At 47.7% G+C, this 20,017-nt stretch overlaps 1 protein-coding gene across 2 annotated transcripts in view; it reads right to left on the bottom strand.

Annotated features, from left to right (window-relative positions):
- Nucleotides 1–11,546: 11,546 nt before the first annotated feature.
- Nucleotides 11,547–20,017, bottom strand: part of POLA1 (DNA polymerase alpha 1, catalytic subunit) — a 293,197-nt gene continuing 284,726 nt past the window's right edge. The window contains exons 37-38 of one of the 2 annotated variants that reach the window (XR_012504511.1): nt 15,784–15,962; nt 11,547–11,837 (exon numbers count right to left, since the gene is read on the bottom strand). Coding sequence is in view for 1 of the 2 variants with exons in the window: in XM_074358788.1 (XP_074214889.1) it covers nt 11,770–11,837 (68 nt within the window). In the remaining variant the exon portion in view is untranslated. The remainder of the gene's footprint in view (nt 11,838–15,783; nt 15,963–20,017) is intronic. The other variant, XM_074358788.1, reaches the window with a different exon arrangement.

Raw genomic sequence — 20,017 nt, 5'->3', positions numbered from 1 at the left:
CTGGCACTGAGTGGGACCCAGACCCGTCACAAATGCCTAAGAGATAGGAAACCAAGCAGGAACCTAACTTCCATTAGCATTTCCTTTGCTCACACTGAGAGCACAAACTCCCAAAGAAATAAATTCACACTCCAATTCTCTGTCTACTTTTCCTCTGTACGTTGTAGAAGAGAACTAAAGATCTCTTTGACAATTCAGATGGGCAGCTTTTCGCGTGCTATGCTGCGGATCTGAGCGCGGCAGACTCTGCAGAGAACAAAGGCCAGCTTGCCTACTTACCTGATTACTGACAAACGGCCATCTTTAGCAGCGCCTTCTAACAGTACATCAGCTGCCACGCCATTCACTCACATTCCAGCAAGACTTCTAACAACGGCATGAAACCCATCTCAAACGTGGGAAGATGAAAACTCACAAAATGAAAACGTACGTCAATTACTGTCTGTTAATTCCACCAACACGTCCCCAAATCACCACGGCCTACTAGGGGGCTAGCTAGAGCTAGAGCCCAGCTCTAAAGGAATCATTTGAAACATTCAAATTCTGTGCATGCCATTATATCTCATATACTTGCACAAGAATATAAATGCATTGTACATTAGCTTCCCGGGATGTGACGCCACGGAACCTACCGTCTTTAGCGTGCTAATTCCATTATTTCATATTTTCCCTTCTTCTCAGTGAAGACTTATCCCGTCTTCTTTTCACCCCCCACCCCCACTCCACATTCTCTAAGAGGGAATAACCCAATTACCTCATTAAGGTTAAGGACGCTAGACAGAAGCAAATCCTTCTGATGTATTTCTAACTGCCCTTTAGAAGCAAGGATGGGAGGTGAAAATGGTACATTTTGTGCTTATTATTTTCTTTCTGTTCACTTAGCCCAGAATTCCTGTCTGTGAAACTGAGATGTCGTTATAGCATATCCGAGTGAATGAGTTTTTAGAAAAAAAAAAAAAAGCACTTAGCATATAAGAGCTTATATCACCACATCACCTGATAAAATAGTTATATATCCAGGGATATTTTACCTATGCCTGTGGTGACTGTGAATCCCACTGCACCCAGGACAGTCTTGGGTTTCGCCTGTAGTCCCAGAGAACTATTAACAGTGCCTTTTCACACTCTCAAGTGTCCTGGTTGGGATGATAAGTTATATAGTCCATTTAAGCTATTTCTCATCAGTAAGTAGCACATGGAAGCAAGTATCAGGTAACATAATCTATGGATGTCTGTGCAGAGGGTCCTTCTCAACTTCTAAAGCACAAGTTCAACTTCATACTGATAAACAATAGGACTGAAACCAAGCAGGACCCTGTGGGGCCTTCCAGGACACAAAAGCCTTTCCACATCACCTTTTCCTGTTTGTAGGAAAAAGGCCTCCAAGACCTTCCCTGAGTTCCAATCAGATTCAAACAGTTGCTAATCAGGGAAAGGAGGGAGTGCAGAAACAAAGGAAGAGCAATCAAGAAACAATAGTACCGCCTTGAGGCAGGGTCCTGGTTCCAATACAAGGAAGACACTTAACAATATACCTCTGAGTTCTGCAGGAACTAAGGCCCCACCCAGGTGGAGGATGGTGACTTCGGACTGAGCACAAGATTCCTGGAACACAGCCCCATTATCTCAGTACTAACCAATCAGAAGAAAGTCACACACCCTGCAGCCCTCACCCCAAATTTCACCTATTAAAAACTTCTCCCCGAAAATCATCGGTAAGTTCAGGGGTTTTCTGAGCACAAGCTGCCTGTCCTCCTTGCTTGGCCCTGCAGCAAAACTCTCTCTGCTCCAAACACCGAGGTTTCGGTTTGTTCAGGCACACCTGTGGCAGCACTAGACTGATACTTCATATCAATATTTCACATTGACACTTTAACGTTTTAAAATCATTTTCAGATACTTTAATTTTTCCTTCTTTTGGATCATACAAGACCCCTGTAGTATGAGTACATATTAGTATCCTTATTTACAGCTGAGACAAGGATCATTAATGTGCCTACGACCATCCAGTAAGGCCTCCTTATTCCTACTCTAGAAATGCTCTTTAGCAAACCAGAATAAAAACCTATGGGACGGAACTGAGATCTGACTCTTTTTGATAGATCATTCAGCTTCTCCCTCTAAGTTTTAACTCAACCTTACTTTCCTAGCAAAAGGAGGCCCTGGAAACAAACCCTACAGTTTTCTGTGGCCTGACAATGACCTTTTCACAAGAATTGACTTTCTATCTCTCTGGATCAAATCAAATTACAACCTGAGATTAAAACAAGGCTTTTTTAAAAAAATTTTTTAAAAGTATAGTCAGTTTATTATAATGTATCAATTTCTGGTGTATAGCACAATAAAACAAGACTTTTTAAATACTTAAGGCAATGAAGTTTGGACAGTAGAAGGAAAGGGACTCAGGACAGTGTTTATAAGGCTTTACATGTGAATTCAGATGAGTCGTTCAAGTCTTGAAGCTCGTCCTCTAGATTAAAGAGAAATGGATCACAGCACAAACGTTTGCCACCATGAGCAATTCCTAAAACATTATGTAGCTAGTCATTTCTTTACATCCAGCCTTGAGGCATTGGGACTTAGGTCACCATGGAGCACTGAAGACTGAATGTCCTCTTGCCTTGGCTTTCAGGACACCATGCTCTCTGGGTTTGACCTCCCTGGCTACTTCATATCCTTCTCTACCACACTGCTGAATGTGTTCATTCAACAGGACTCCTGGGGGGAGGGTGTAGCTCAAATAGCAGAGCACATGCTTAGCATGCACGAGATCCTGGGTTCAATCCCCAGGCCCTCCATTAAAATAATAATAATAACAACAACAACAACAGCAGCAGCAGCAGCAGCAGCAACAGCAACAACAACAATAACAGGGCTCCTCATGGCTTGGTCCTACACACTCTTCCCTTCTCATCCACCAGCAAAAGCTATCAACTGGCAGAGGCAAGCCACTTAAGCCACTTCTAATATATGGGTTTTATTTGGCCTGGATGAATTTTTTTAATCACACCAACATTTAAAACCACGACATTCTGTGATAAAATCTAGATTCCTGGCTTCAGCTGCAAATGCATGCAATTATCACATGGCAACATACAGCTGAAGTAGAGTATACAGTCCCCTGCTCTGACTCAAACAAAATATGCGCCTGGCCTGCATTCTCATATGTTACTTGCCTGGCCCCTACAGGCATCGGACTTTGCAATCTTGTTTCCACATACCTACCGTGGCCTCAGGGACCATCTCTCTGCACACTAACAATGTCTATTTGGACATTTCCTGATGCCCAACTCCACACACTGTGTGTCCTGAGGTTCCGACCACATAATTGTCCAGACCACACACCACATGTCCCCTGCAGTCACTTTAAACATATATGTCCTTTGTGGTCCAAGGCCATATATCCAGCTGCCTGCCCAACATCTCCAACTGAATGATAAACACAAGGGCATCTCATATGTAGCATCTCCAAAACTGCTCTTTCTCCCAAATCTGACCACCAGTGTGGTTTACCTTAAATGAAAAAAAAAATATTTCAAGCTAGACATCTGAGAATCATATCAGACACCTCTAATCCTGCAACCTCTACATTCAATAATCACCACTTTCAATTCATTTAGCTCTGAAACATCTTTCTGATGCTTCTCTCTTCACGTTCTCCACCTTGGATCATACCACCATCATTTCCATCCTAAACTATGGGTCTGCCACCATGCATACTTGCACCCTTCCTATCCATTCCCCTGAGTAAAATTTTTCAGTGGCTTTTCATTATTTTGCATCCCTAATGAGGTCCTCCAAATCCTTTATGAGCTGACCCTCTAAATTCTTTCAGTACCATTTTCCCGAACATTCTCCTCTATAGCTTCACTGGCCTCCTCTCAGTTTCTTAAAGATGCAACACTCTTTCCTGCTACAAGGCCCTCAGACAAACTCTTCTCTCTAGCTGACATTTACCGCTCACCTTTCCCCATTTGACCAGGTCAGTCCTTCCCAAACTGTTTCACTATCACAGTAGATAAGCATGTTTAGAAAGCGTGCGGGGGCGGGGGAGGATAATACCATCCACAGCTAGAGATGACCATCCTTGTGTTCTGCCCCAGCCCCCAAGCTTGGCAGCCCCTGAGAATGAAAATGGACAACTTCTCAGCTGGCCCATATAACCCATGTTCAGCACGGTGCCCCAGCACACCTGCTGGAGATAGTTATGGCCCAAATGAGTGGTTCTCAAAGTGTGGTTCCTGAATGGCAGCATCAGTATCGACCTGGGAATGCGTCAGAAATGCAAATCAGCTCCACCTCAAAGCTACTGAATTAGAAACTCTGGGGTGAGACCCAGCCTTCCAGGCTTTACAAGTGCTATGGGTGATTCTGATGCCCACTCACAAGCTGAAGCACCACTGATCTAGGCAACACTGTGAAGAACTCCAGCTCATCATCAAGAAAGCCTTCCCTGACCCTCACAATGGGTCAGGTCCCCCTGCTGTTTATTTTCATAGCACAAGGTACTTGTCTCTCACGATACGTATCCCAAGTACTACCAATTAGTTTTTTATGCACTCATCTATTTCATGTCTCCACAACACACTGTAATCTCCAGGAAGCTAAAAACCAATTTTGTCTTATTTACTTTGAGCCACAGCGTATGGAGAAAAAAGGGAGGGGCCACTTTAACAAGAAGGAAACAGTCTTTCCTTTTGACAAGCCATCAGGGCTTTTAAAACAGTGAACCGGACATTCTCTATCTAGGCTGTTGAAAACATAAGTCTAAGATCTTATTTTGGGCTGAATGAACAGAATGTGCAGCTCAAAAGAGAGACTCACCAACAAAGGCAAGCAGCGGAGATTAGGTGGTGTGACTGCTTCGTGCTGGGAAAGAGGACCTTTCATCAGGCTGCCGGCGTGCTGTGGAAATATAAGGCCTTTTTGCCCATCCGACGGGCCTTGCAGGGTGGACAGTCCAGAACCGTTCTGACCCCAGGTGGCATGTGCTCTGTGGAATTAAGAGGCTTCTGGGCCACCATCCTTCTCCTGCACTGGTTGCATAGATTCTTCCGGCCACATACAGGCCCACTCACTAGCGTGCCGGCGGTCATTTGTCCCTCTATCTTCCTGTGTGCTGGGAAACCAAGGGCTAACCGGCGGTCGGCCTACCCATACTCTGTGGACATGAAATCAATTCTGGCCACCTTACAGGCCTGGCTTAGAGCGCAGCCAAGTGCTCTGCCTACTAACAACCTGCCCGTATGCTAGGGAAGTGAGAGCTTTCTTGACCACCGTCCTTCCCTCTTGCCGGTGCGTCCAGTCCCCTTCCGGCTACCACAGAACGAACTCGAGGCCCTTCTGACTATTAACTGGGCTGAAATCCAAGTATCTGTGGATCCTTCAGGACCCCAGCCTCCGGCAGAGAAGAGAACTACAACACCTCCCTCCCTCAGGACTCGAGTGCTGTGAGAGACAAATGCCTTTCGGTGATTGGCTTTCTGGCAGCGCTCTGGTGTCCCAGAGGGCCTTCCGGTCTCCAGTCTGACTTCTCGCATGGGTTCCGCGGCTCATTTGGGCCCCCAGCGTCTCTGCGTGCTGGGGAGCCAAAAGCCATTCCAGCAATTCTCCTGCCCTTAGCTGTGCACTGAAAGCCCTCTTGGCCACCATACCGGCCTCAAGTGCTATAGCCCCAAGGGCCCTTCGTGCCTTCAACACCAATTGCATTTTGAGGAAGAAGGAACCCTTTCGGCTACCATCCACCCCAAGTGCTGGTGTCCCCATAGCCCTTCCTGCCGGAAACCTGGCCATGCACTGGGGTTCCCCACGTCATTTCCTCCTGCAGCTCGCCCTCGTGCTAAGGGTCATCCAGCCTGTGTGATGTTTAGTGGAGAGGACCTGTGGCAGTTGTAAGGTGTCCGGCACTAGGGAACTCAGGGCCTCTCTGGCTATTAACCTGCCCATGAGCCCTGGAGTTGAGAGCCCTTTCAGCCACCATCCTTCCTATTCACTGGTAAGTGGGGGCCCTTCCACTCTCTGGCTTCACGCTGGTGCCATGGACCCCTTCAGGTCACCAGCCCGCCCACATGCCACAGTACCCACTTGCATGTGTGCTGGAGAACTGAAGGCCCTTCCGGCTGTGAGCCTGCCCTGTGCTGTGGAACGGAGAGCCCCCTTTTCAGCCCTGGGGGGCCCTTTCCCGCCAGTGAGCTGGTGCTCAGGGGTCCCTTACAGCCTGCAGACGTACTGGTGTCACAGGGGCGTGGGAGCCCTCGGGGCACTAGCCTGTCTGCTTGCTGTGGAATCTAGAGCCCCGTCAGCAACCATCTTTCCTCATGTTGTTTCTCCAGGGCCCTTTCTGCCATCATCAGCCCTCAAGTCAGTCTTTTGTGCTGGTGACCTGGGTGAGCCTTCAGGCCACCAGCCAGCCACACAATAGGACACCAGGAGTCCTTTTAGCCCCCAGTCTGTCTACTTTCTGCAGAACCGAGTGCAGAAGCAGCCATAGATCATATGTAGGTAAACAGGCATGGATGGATTTGGCTCACAGGTGTATTTTCCCCTCCAGTGCCCTATAAGACTAGAACTCTCTAGTTTTAGCCAGGCACATAGCTGAACAGAATAAATATTACAGCTCCAAGCCACCCTTGCAGCCAAGTGTGACTAAGTGCAGCTAAGTTCTGGGCATAGAGATACAAGAAGCAGCAATGTGTATAACTCCTAAACCACGCCCCAGAGGGAAGAGACATGACCTCTCCTTCTCTCTCCCCCTTCCCATTGGCGGGAATTTTGACGAGAGCCATCTTCGGTCATGCAGATGGAGGCCACATCCTAGGGACAAAAAAGCAGCAAGAAAGGAGACTGGGACCTTGATGACTACCTGGAGTAGAGCCACCATATCAGCTCCAACTTTTATATGAAAGAGAAATAAGCTTCCAACTTGTTTAAACCACTACTGTCACCGAGTCACATGCACTCCAAACCATATCCTAACCAACTGGCCCAATTTCAGCAAACTTTAAGGAGTTAGTTCAATTCAGCTTCTCAATGACAAATAAAAACCAAAGACAGGGACCCATGCACAAGAGTATAAGAAATAGTTCCTGAATCTTTTGACTTCTCTCCATCTCCTGTGCTACCATTTTCTCTTTTAGACCACTGTCCACTCACCAGCTTAGAACCTGTTTTCCAATACTCTTAAAACATAGACCAGACCCACAAACAGGATCTCCTAATTCTGTCATCTACCGCCCTCTCCAGCCCCCTGCACACCACACTCACTTCACTCTCCCCACTCTAGCCACACCATCTTTCTTCCCATTGTACTTGCCATTGTCCCTCTACATGCTGTCACCTCTGCCTGGAATGCTCTTCTTCTGTACCCTCATCACTGAGTTCACCCGCCTACCTTTCAGTCCTAAGCTCAGACACCACTTCCAGACTGACCTTCTTGATTCGGCAAAGACCACATTATGGGCTCTCCTGGCACCATAAGCCTGTTTGTCAAGGGCTTGTCACAGTTACACTTTCCCATTGGCTTTGTGATTCTTTGCTTAACTGTAAGCTGGGGAGGGGGGGTAGGGACTGAGTCTGATTTTGCCCACCATTGTAGCCTGAATCAGGGTTCCCATAAAGCATGAAATGAATCATGACATAGCCCAGTTGCAAAGGCAAGGTCACGTGCTTCATAATGGAATTTGGTTTTGCCCTAGACCACTTAGAATTATTGGCTGTATAGAATAGGAAAAAGACAATGGCTTAAATCAGATAAGAAGATTATTTCCCTCTCAAAAAAATATGTGTGGAAGTAGGAGGTTCAGGGCTGGAACACGATAGTTCTAGAAAGTTGCCCAGGATCCAGGTACCTTCTGGCCAACCACTCTGTCATCCCTGGGATTTTTGTCATGGTTCATTCTGGCTGCCAGAGCTCCAGCCATCACATCTGTTCTAGGCAGCAAATTGGAGGAGTAGAGAAAAGGGCCTGCCCCCTTTCACTTAAGGTAGCTTCCTAGAAATACCACACAACACGCCCTTATCAAGAATTTAGTCCAGTTGGCCACTCTTCCCTGAAAGGGAGGCCAAGAAATGTGGTCTCTGAGCTGCACTACCATGTGTCCAGGTAAAAATCAGTGGTTACTAAAGGACACAGGGAGTGCTTTGCTTCCCTAGTAAACTGCCCCCAAACTTAGTGGCTTAAAATAACAACAACTAAAAAGTAAGTAAAAATAACAATGAACATTTTGTTCTCTCTCACGGGTCTATGGTTTGAGTGGGCTCAGCTGGGCAGTTCTTCTGCTGATTTTACTTGGGGTCTCACACAATTGCAGTCAACTCAGATGCTGGGACCCCAGATCCCTCTCCCTCTCATTGTGGTCTCCTGGCCTCTCCTCTCCACATAGTCTCTCTCCAATGGCATGGCCAAAACACAGGGCAGAAGTTTCCAAGCCACCTCAAAGCTTAGGCATGGTGACATGGATGGACCTAGAGATTATCATATTAAGTAAAGTAAGTCAAACAGAGAAAGGCAAATATCATGTGATATCACTAATAAGTGGAATCCTAAAAAAAAAAAAAAAAAAAGACACAAATTCTATATACAAACCAAAAACAGACTCACAGACATAGAAAACCAACTGTGGTTACCAAAAGGGAAAGGACGGGAAGGGATAAATTAGCAGTTGAGGATTAACAGACACATATTACTGTACATTAAAGAGAAAACTGACGCAACAATTTAACTGACTATACTTCAATAAAAAAATTGCACCTCAAAAAATAATAAATTACCTAAAAAATAAAAATAAAAGAGATAAACAAGGATTGTATAGCACAGGGAACTATATCCAATTTCTTGTAATAACATAATGGAAAAGAATCTGAAAAGAAAATATATACATGTATGTATATGTGTAACTGAATTGCTTGTTGTACACCTGAAAGTAACATTGTGAATCAACTACACTTCAATAAAAAATAAAAAGCTTAGGTTGTTTGTAGGAGTATAAAGAGGAATGATCTTTTTAAAGGGCATTTTGCCAATATCCGTAAAGTTTAAGCTGTACATACCTTTCAATGGAGTGATTCCAATCCCAAGTCAATATTCCACAAAAATAATGGTACGAGTATTCAAAAATACACGTCAAATCATATGCATTTCAGTGTTCATCTGTCACACAAAATCAGCTACCTTTTATTTAGCATCCGCATTGTATCATTAGGCCACATGCACTTTTATCATTCCTGCTTTTGGGGGTGAAGAAACTGAGTCCTGAGAGGTGAATGAGGTTGCCCAAGGCCACCCAGCCAGGAAGCAGAAGGAATGGGATCCAAGCCAGATGTCGCTGATTCCAGAGCCTAAGTTCTTTCACACTTGGCACGTTCTGCCCCAGATTATCTTCAAAAGCCTTCCTTGCCATCTTACTGTTGGTTCAAGCCACCCAGAAGGCAAGAAAGAGAACCGCGAGGGTGAGGAGGGAATATGACCGAGCCTGAAGTTAGGAGAACTAGATTCAAGTATATAGATATTTAAGTAAACAAGTTGGAGGGGGGGTGTGGAAAAGCTATAATACATGCTGCTGGCAAGGTTGTAGTAAAACTGATACATCCGTGTATTGCTAGTTAGTGGTATAAACTGGTCTAACCAGCTAGAGAAACGTGGGGCGATGTTTCAAAAGAGACAAGAAAACGTTCACACTCTTTGATCAGTAATCCCACTTTTAGGAAGTTAGTTAAAGGAAATAATACAAAAGAATAGTCAGGCGCACAGAGGGGTTTCATTATAATGTTATTTGCGATAGCAAAAACAATTAAAATCACAAATGTCCAATATAGAGGAGTGAGGAAACAACAATTAAGGCTTTGTATTTGACAAAAACCACAGCTGTTCACCTTTTTTCTCTGACTCCTTTGGCTCTTCAAGCCCTGATCCTCACATAGCCCCGGGTGCTGGTGTTAAATAAAACAACAACAATCAATAAGGCACGCCGAGCTTTGCAGAACCCGAGTGGAGTCAGCCCAATGTTTTCTTCACATGGAGCAAACTGAGAAGCGCTCCACCTGCCCTCCCTCTTTTAGCTCTGCATAAGTCTCCACTCTTTAGCACATTTGCTGTTTACAGTTGCAACTCCCTCACAGTTTTCTTGTCATTTCCAAAATGTTTTCTTCCCGGAAGTTGTGCATAAGCTTCTGGCATTCAGGATGCCCGCCAGGACTCTGAGAGGCAGGCGCGGGGGCCTCGCTGTCCCCTGCGACAGTGTGGCAGAGGCCAAATCAGAACTTTGCTAACTGTGAAGCCTTGCCACGAGATGACCTATAATTATAAGAAATACATCAAATAGTGATTATTTTTATTGATGTCAGGCTGCAGTTTGGCCATGAGCTGTGTTCCAAGAGAGTGCGCATTCTTTCCTGGCCAGTGCCCAGCTCTCCAAGCTGCTTACAAACCACACACATAGAGTAGAATTGGTTCTCCAAGTTTTGTCTGAAGGGCACACAAGAAGCTGTTTGGAAACGCTGAACGCTGCGGTGGGGGGGGGGAGGCTGCCAGTTTTGAGGATAGTGTGATGTAGAACCAGGATCATCAGGACTGAACAATGATTGGATTGGAACAATACACCAAATGCTTTAGAGAGTTAAAATGTTCCCTACCTGATGGCTGCGTGTTCATGTTAATTATTTTCTTTGTTTGCTTATTGCCATTTTTAAATTGTCTTTCAGTATAAATTGTGTTTACCATATAGGTGTCTGAATCTGGGATACCTCTTTTTCTTAGATACTCTCTTTTCCCCCTCAATTCTACCTTTAAGATTTTTTAAAGCTACCCGCTTTTCTACCAAAACTCTTTTCCTAGAAGGTGGCTGAGAGTAGAGAGGGGGTGTGATTCCCAAGTCCCTAGCTGTGGTCTCCTGCCTGCCACTAGTCAGCCGTGGGACTGTGGACAGGTCTGCTCACCTCTCCCTGACCCTCAGGTGACTCACCTGTAAAATGGGCCAGATTCACAGGTCAGGGCTGTTGACTTGAGTCTGACCACCTGGGTTAACATCCTGGCTCCAGCTCTGTGACTTTGGGCAAACGCCTCCCTCAGGTGCCTGGGTGGCCATCCCAGTTTGCCCAGGATTGAGGGATTTGCTAGGATAAAGGATTTTCAATGTGAAAACCAGGACCAGCTGGTCACTCTTACTCTACCTCAGTTTCCTCATCTGTAAAAAAAGAATAATAATAGAACCACCCTCCCAAGGCTGTTGCGAGATTCCTCAGTCAGGGTGAGAAGCACTCAGGACAATGTCTGGCACATAGTAGCTGCTCACTAAGTGTCGGCTGCTATTCTCAAGAGGTATCTTCTGTCTTCTCTCTCCCATCCCTTCCATTGACTACTTCCCCATCTCCCTTCTCCTCTCTCCTATTTAATGGCTGAAAGTCTTAAATATAAACATATTTAGTATTAAACCCAATGTGCTGTGAAATCCTTTGTTTCACCTACCACCACAGACAATACCAATGATGCCTTCAAAATGTTGTTAAGCAGTTTAATATAGCTCTCACTGGAATGTCACAATTTTCAAAGTTATAGTTCAATCTCCCTTTCATGTAATGCAATAAAAAGGTTACTCTGATGTTGTTCCCTTTACATAAATAACATCAAAATGCTTCAACCCAAAAGCTGGAGAAGAAAGGAGGCTGAGGAGAAACAGGCAAGGGTTGGTCCATGATGAGGATGGGCAGCATTTCCTGGGCCAGTTTCCCTTCTGGTCTTTGGTTGAACATTTCCAAGTGAGATCTTTCTGCCTTCTATGCAGTGGGAGCCAATCCTGAAGATGGGATGCTTGGAAGGTGGGGAGAAGTTGCGGAAGAGGTGCCTGTAAGCAGACAAACGCAAATGAACCCTCCGTAAACAAGGTCTATCCAGGGAGGAAGACTGAGACTCAGTATGGACCCAAAGCAAGCAGGACCTTGCAGGGAAATGAGAGTCTTTGAATAACTCTCTCCTCTCCCTTTTCCCTCCCTATCCTGTGATGTCTAGTACCCAGGTGGGCCATATTTCTGGAGGGGATGGAGGGAAGTGGGTGAAAGAAAGGTCTGGAATCTTCTTTGATGATCAGACGCTCTTACAGTTGGCAGAGAATAAAAAGCCCTTTCTGGATATTTTTGCTTGGGATCCCAGAATTCAAATTAGCCAATCTTTGTTTACAACTCTCAATGTGGGGTGCACACTACCCTACCCCAAAAGCCAGGCCTGCAACAGAAAGCAAGCAACAAGCAATTGGCCTGGAATTGATTCTCCAGTGTGGAAATTGTCAACAACTGTAGTATCTATTTGTACTATTTAAAAGATAGTGTTGGTGGTCTCTTCGTTTCTCAGAAAAGGGAAATTTTACACCTGTTAGATTATAGACTTGGAGCTATTTATTAGGGAGAACATACAGTGACAGATAACGCCAATCTCCATTATCTATGAAAAGAAATAAGTAAAAATCTTTCCTAGGGCTAAATTTTACTTGAACTGTGGGTTTCCATCTCCTTTCTTTCCAGCCTTTTTGGGTTTCTTTGAGCAAAATACATTGGTTTTAATTTCTTCTTAGTCCCTTGCAAACCCTAAGCTGGGTGAGTAATCAACAGTGAAATGGCCCCAATGGCAGGAAAGGAGGGAACTGAAGGGGGATGAGGCCTGGATAAAATAGGAGTGAGGGAGGGGATCAGCGTCCACCCCTAGGAGAATAAAAAATCAATTGCCATTTGCTCCAATAAAGTACCTTCTACACTCCCACAGCCACAGTGTAATTGACGCCGCCAGGAAAGGTGTCCTAAGCTGCTCCCGGGTGCCAGGCACTGTGCTAAGAGCCACCGAGAGGGAAGTGCGGGAAAGAATGTGATGTTCAGGGACAACACAACCTGTCAGGCGACGGTGAGAAACCGACGATTTCCCAAAGAAATCTCTTTGGGATCCTCTCACTCAAATCCCCAAGGAAAGCTGCCTCGGCTGACTGTCGGTGCATCTGCATCTGAGCAGTTTCATCAGCTCTCCTCCTGCCACCCTTTCTGCCTCCACTCAAGCGGGCATTTTCCAGAGCGGGTCGGTGACTGCGCCCCTCCCTACCGGCCCCTCCCCGCCGTGCCCTCTCGCGGGCGCCCGGGTCCGGCCGCTCCTCCCCGAGCATCGCCGCCCTCGGGGTCACCGAGAGCGCGATCTGGGCTCTGTTCGCCCACCCCCGAGTCCCGGGAGGTGACACGACGACGTGGGGCATCCGGGCAGCCACCGCAGGGCCTCTAGCATCTCCCCCGGCCCTGGGTGCGGGCGCTTCCTTCCGGACGAGGAAACCGAGGCCGCCGAGACCGAGCCGGGTGCCCGGTGGACGGCCCTGCCCGCGGTGCGGGGTAGACCCGGGGGCCACGTCGGTGCCGGCGGCCCGGCCTCAGCCGCCCCCAGAGGCCCCTGGGCCGCGAGGGTCCCAGCTCTCCACCATCGTCGCCCTCCTCTCAGCTCAGGAGCCTCCCCTCTTCCCCCAAAGACGCTGGGTGTCCTCGAAACGGATTCCGGGTGGGCTGGAAAGTCGGGGGGCAGAAGGGGAGCCTCTGGGGAGAGAATGGAACTGCCCCAGATTTGGAAGAGATGCCTGTCAGCGCGTGGAATGGAAGCCTTTCTCCGCAGTTATTTTTATTCCAGGGCCTTTCTTCCTCGTCCTCGTCCTCCTCCTCCTCCTCTATTTTTTCCCCTTTCTGTTCAGCTATTTGTGTTTTCTGATCGGGTAAGTGATTTGCGGCAGGAAATTAGATATCTTTATTCCAGAGGCACTGTGGTTCTAATGTTATCTATTCCAGAGCCGGCTCCGTCTTAGTCGCGGGCCTTTTTTTTTTTTTAACTTGCAGGTTATTTTGTGATGAAGACAACAGAGCGCTGTTCAGCCCTGGCATCTTCCCTCCTCCCTTCAACACAATGCAACTCTTAATTAAACATGGGACACCCACGCCTCCCTTCTCACAGGACCCCTTCCATCTGCTCCCCCCACTCTGAAATACCAGCCTTTTATAGGCAGGGAAGGCCTCGTGTTGAACTTCCTAATTAGCGAGACACATCGCAAAATAAGCGACTCTGAAGGGCTATCATTCTTCTTTTTGGAGTCTTCCTTTCTAGGCCTTCCCTAGTATGAGTTTTGGTGGCCTTAGTATGACTTTAAAATCCTGCAGGGCTGAGGACATGAGGCTGTAGATAGTCGGGGCTTGAGAAGCATGATTTGTGGTTTTGTGATTGATGAGTTATGATGAAAACACTCATTGCAAAAGGAATAAGTGAAGGATCGATTTGAACTGGGAATGTTCCTTCTTTGTAAAGGCATCATCAGTGAGTTTTTACCAGAGGTTCTCAGAGCTTCCAGAAGAGTCATCTTTTCCAGGTAGAACAGTCAAAGAGTGTTGGACAAGCACCCTGCATTTCTCTTTTCTTCCTTTCTGGCCACACCAAGAGGGGATAGGTGATCTGTGAGTCGTGGAGAGTGCTGGAGTCTGGGGTTCAGTCTGATGTAAAGATTGGGATGCCCGGGGGAGATGCAGGGCGGTGGCCCCATTCCCGGAGAGTCACAAAGTAGGCAGCCATCAAGGCCCAGGTGGGGGACCCTAGAGGCAGAAGTGGAGGAATCACAGAGATCCAAGGTGGAGGATCCTCAAATCAAAAAAAAGGAAAATCCTAGAGTCAGAAGGTGGGAGGGGATCAGAGAGCTTGAATGTAGGGGTGCCACAGAGCCCGATTTCAAATAAAAGAAATACCAGAGTAGCTATCTTCAGATGGCCCCTCACTAGGGACTGAGGAATCTGAGGGCGCAGGCGGCCAGGCCTCCATGAATACCCCAGAGACAGCGGATTCGGCTTTCCCGTTGGTGTGGCAGCTTCTGCGCGCTTGCCTTCGCGCCACCCCCAATTATTCCACTTCTCGGGCCAGTGTTTCTTGAGGTTCGCCAGCAAGAATCCACCCAGCAATTATCTCCCCTCTCGCGCTCATAGGGGGACATTAACCACGAACGCGCTGGAGAAGAAAGGTACAGATGGGTCTTTTATTGCACACTTGGAAATGTTTCCAAGGCTTTTGTTTTCTTCCCCCATTCATTCCTGCCGGATCACTCTGATCTGCCAACTTCAGTCCCCAGAGGCTGCGGCGGGAGGGCCCGGCCCGCTCCGAGCCCCCGCTAGGGGGCGCGCTCTGGCCGTGGCGCTGAGCCGAGCCCGAGAGGGGGGCTCGGCTGCGAGGACGCGGGCAGCCGAGGTCGGTGGGGCCTTGGGACTGACTCCGGCGTCGGGTCCGTCGCTGCTCCTGACCTGATCTCCAAGCCGTGCCCCCACCACGTCCCGGGGCTCCGGGAGCAGCAGCTACAGAGTAACGGTTGCACCGGGGACGCCTCGACCCTGGACGCACCCGGGGTCCCGCCGTCCGGCGATGGAGAGAGGAAACCAGGTGGTGGTGATTACAGGGTGCCGAGAAGTTTCCCTCTCGGTCTGGAACGTGGGGGATGGGTGAGGCAGGAGATGGGGGCTCCGGCCGAGGGTCAAGGGGTGACAGCCCAACCACTTGCTTCTCTGCCCTCCCCCGAGGGCAGACTTGAGGCCGTGACCGTCTTGCCTGGCTTTGTGCTTGGAGCCAGGCCTGAAAATGCCTCGGTTGGCCGCCTGGATGGGTGATGGGGGGGGGGGTGTCTTCTCTCTAGTTCTCACTTCCCCTACCCCTTTTCCCTAGCTGCTGACGGGTAACCGAAAGTGGCGAAGTTGGAAAATAAGGGGAGTTGTCCTAACACAGTAATCACACCCACACGTCCATACCTTGAGGGCTCGGCTGTGGTCCTCGGGACGTTTCCCAACCAACCTTTCCCAGCCGAACCCTGATGGTGGAACCCCCGGCTCAGGCGGACGACACGGCGGGAAGGATTAGCAAACGCCAAGGAGTCTTTCCTGGGAATCCATGTTCTCAGTCCCTTTGGACCTTTCCACGGGCTGCTCCTCTGAAAACACACCAACAAACAAACACTGTCCACAGACAGCTCCCGGCAGCCGTGGGGAGAACTGAGGCAGGGGTAGGGAGTGAGGGCAAGAGACGGGCAGAGAAGGCGAGGGGCAAGTGCTAGGCAAGCGGATTATGTTACATTTCCTCCTATTACCAGACTTCCAGGAGGAGAGACCTCGATTTGTGCATAAAATGCATACCCCGAAGTGGATGAGACTCTGAAAGCAGCATTTGAGGAGGTTAACCTTGACTGGTTGGAGATAAGGGGGGGTTGGGGAGAGGCAAATATTTCTGTTTGTGCCCTCCGGCTCTTCCCAGCACCGGCTGTCAATCCTGACGCTTGTTATCCTCACAAGGCTTCAGTTTGTTTGCCTGATCTCAGCAAGGTTTTCTTCCACAAGTAGAACTATAATTGCTATAATTCTACTGTATCATTTGGATCATTGCAGTATTGTTGTTTTCTCTCCCTCTTTCTCTCCTCCTAACACTGCAATAACGCGCTCCAGTGTTAAATTAGCAGGTTGCGGAAGACCATAAATGAATGAAAGTTTGTTTAAAAAAAAAAGAAATTAAATAAATAAAACAGCAAAATGACTTGGCAAAGGGGATATCACATCACAGAGAATCCTCGCGTGTAATCAGGACTTATTGTCTTCTCTTCCAATGGCTTCCAAATTGGTCGCCAGACTCCAATGAAGTTTATTTCTATTGTTTAAATATATGTTTTGAAGAGGTTGAGCATAATTTAAGGGGACCTGAGCCGTCCGGTGTGGCTGGCAGCCCATTACAGCTTTATTTATCTCTGTGTATATTGCACAATAAATTAAAACATCTCAAATGAAAAGTGTGCAAGGTTAACTCTCCTCCAAACATTTTTTCCTAGATAATAACATCTAACTGCCACTCCCTTATCCCGCATTTCTTGCAAATATAATTTTGAAACTATAATGTAGAATTAGCTCTCACCACAGAAAAGAAAGGGGTTTCTTCCATTTGCCTCTTCTAGGTAATTATTATTTCCAGTCCTGGGGACAAGCCTCATTTTTTCACCATAAACAACAGTTTTGAACACTTCTGACCCCCATTTCCGGCCATAATTGTCATTTTTATTTTAGTGATTGATTTTAAAAGCAGATGAACTGCAAACCATTGTTTTCTAGGCAGCCCAGGAAAAGAAAACGAACAGTTACAGACCCCAAAGATTAGAGGAGCCAGGCGTTGTGAATATCAAAGTACAAACGTGAATGATATTATCACTAAAATGAAATTACTTTTGATGAGTGGGTAAAAGAAAGTGAAGAAAGTGAGGTGAAAAAGTGAAGTGTCATCTTGCTGACAGAGTAAACATTAAATTGGCTAAAAACTAAAAGCTCTTTTATACATAGTCCTAAAATCCACTGAAAAGTCTACCTACTCAACAAATCAATTAAATTCTTCTTAGATATGAGACGCATCATTTTGTTTTTTAAAATAACATGTAGAATAACACATATATCTTAAACTCATCTTCTGGACACTATGGAAATGCCAGAAGATTGTCTCCCCGTGGGTATGTTTTAAAAGTTTATTTAATTTAATTTTTCAGGAATAGCAAGAGACAATTGTAGATTTTGTAGTTGGGTATCGAACTGTGACAAAGATAATTTCAGGGCTGCTGGTGTAAAGTGAACTGGGGCGGGCCCTTCTCCCCCAAGTGAATGGACGTGTCTTCCCAATATCGTCCTCACTTGGGAAGACTGATTAGAAAATACCAAAAATAAACAAGATAAAATAACAAATAAAGCTAGTGTTTTCACCAAGTTTCCCAAAGAAACACATTATATTCCATTAATAGAATTAGATTTAATTCCAGGGGTCATTAAGTCAGAATCAGAAATTCTATGTTAACCTCCCCCTTTTGCAAGGGATGATTAAAATTAGAATACACCCCAGCAGAAAGTCCGACTTCTTTTTTAAAAAAGGAGAACAGCTGCAGAAGGGGGAGGAGGGGGACGGAAGCAAAGAAATCTTCCACCAAAAGAGTTGAAACCCCGTTACGCTCTCGGAAATGATTTGCGCATTTGGGTCTCTTTTTGTTTAACACGATCTTATTTGGACTCGTTTTCAGCTCACTCCCTGCGTGTGCGGGAGTGTGACACTGAAGTCACGGAGCCACCCGCAGCCGGGTCTTGTGGATTTCCGACGCGGAGCCCACTGGGGAGGTTAAAGTGCCTCAGTCTTTCCCAGGGACCAGCTACAGGGACGCCAGCGAGGGTCGGCGCCTGGAGGCTCGCTCCGAGGAGACCCACGCGTCTTTCCACCTCTCGGCGGCGTCGAGACCCGCACTCGGGGAGTGGGCTCTTTGGGCCCGGGGAGGGAAGAGGGAGGGAATCAGCGTGCGGAACGTTAGTTTAAGCTGAACAGGACAGTATAAAAACACCGAACTGTTGGTGAGGATGAAAAGGGAAGAATGCAGGAAAGGCAGGAGAAGATCCCAGGTGCCTGGGAACAGCAGAGAGGGTTAAAAGAAAATCAAAAGTCAGAGATAGCTCGGGTTCTCCTTCGCCCCCCACTCCCATCATCCAAGTGTGGGAAAAACTGGTGAGACAAACTAAAAACTAGAGAGACAGAGACGGAGAGACACAGAGAGAGACAGAGAGACATCCTTTTCCCGCTTGCCTTTAATAGTAGTGGTAATATCAGCATTAATATTAACATTATTAATGCTCCTGTTCCCAACCCTTCATCCTCCTCCAGTTGTGTCTTGAATGCTCCTGCCAAGCCAGCCCGATCTGTCTGCCACCCACCCACCAGCATCCAAGAGTTATGCAGATGTTTATGGCTGGGGGGAAAAAAATCCTAGTTATGCATCCTTGTATTTTTAAATACTGACTGTAAGTGATTCAAGTATAATCCTTTGTAAAACGCTTTTCTCTCTGACACATTGAAGGGGTTGAGAGAGGAAAACCTGGCGTGGATTAGCCCTCCCCGGCCTCTCTCCCACCCACCACCTTCGCCCCCACCCTGCCAGCGTCGGGGTCCCTGGCTGTCCCATGGGCTCTGCACCCAGACAAGGAGGGTGTTCGTGCTAGCCCCTCACCCAGGCTCGGCCCAAATTCAGTCCGAGTTGGGTCTCGGTTCTGAAAGCTGGACGCGCAGGAAGCTGTTTGGGAAGAAACGCGCTCTCCATCTGGCTCGCTCTGTTGCCTTTGCCAGGGGGAGCCAGGCCGGGAGAGTTCAAAATTTTAGGCGCTGAGATTTGGTTGAAGCCAAACCTGGGTGCCGCCCATCCCGGAGCGCTCAGAGCTCCCCGTAGGTTCCGCTGCCTGCGCGCGATTTGAGAGTGTCCAGGGTCGGGGTGACGGCCTATCCAACCGAGGCGAACTTGTGGGGAGAAGCGGGAAGCGAGTCCGGGGAGAACGGGGGGACTCTCAGACCTGTCCCCAGCCGCGCCTCCTTGCAGCTGACACTGGCCTGTCCCTTTCTGCCTTGTAGATGCTCTAGGGAAGGCCGCGCGCCTTTGGCAGAGCTTCGTCATTAAGGGGACTTTCTCCAGAGTTGAAGACGGAGATGAGAGAGGTTGAGGGACGCTACTAACAGGAGAGCAACCGCCGGGCTCAGGGTGAACACTACCAGCTCAAGGAGTTGGGCCACTAGAGAAAACTGAACGCCCCAACGGCAGACGTTTGCTTGCGGCAGTCACCCCCCCGTACCTCGGAGGCCCGTCTAGCCTAAAGAGGATGGAGACTGAGGGCCGCTGAGGTCAAGGCGCTGTCCTGGGAGCGCAGTACTGGCTTTGAAAAGGGCCAAGTCGGCCCGAACGCAAGCCAAGCCTCAAGGCCTTGACTCCAGGGGAGCGAGGTCCTCCGGTTGGTGGAAGGGGCGCACGTCGCCCAAGTGGCACCTCTACAGGTCTAGCATCTGAATCTGAATAAGTAGAGTTTCGGGCTAGCCCTGAAGAGTTAAAGGAAAAGAATAGAGAACTTAGAAAGTTGTTAGTTAAAAATTAAAAATAAAGAAAATTGGCTCGAGTCAGTGCCTGCTGCCCCACCACCACCGCCGGCCTTTCCGGAA

This window comes from Camelus bactrianus, chromosome X (genome assembly GCF_048773025.1).
Source record: "Camelus bactrianus isolate YW-2024 breed Bactrian camel chromosome X, ASM4877302v1, whole genome shotgun sequence".
NCBI lineage: Eukaryota > Metazoa > Chordata > Mammalia > Artiodactyla > Camelidae > Camelus > Camelus bactrianus.
Note: the sequence above shows the minus strand (reverse complement) of the source record. Positions and strands in the feature narration are given on the sequence as shown.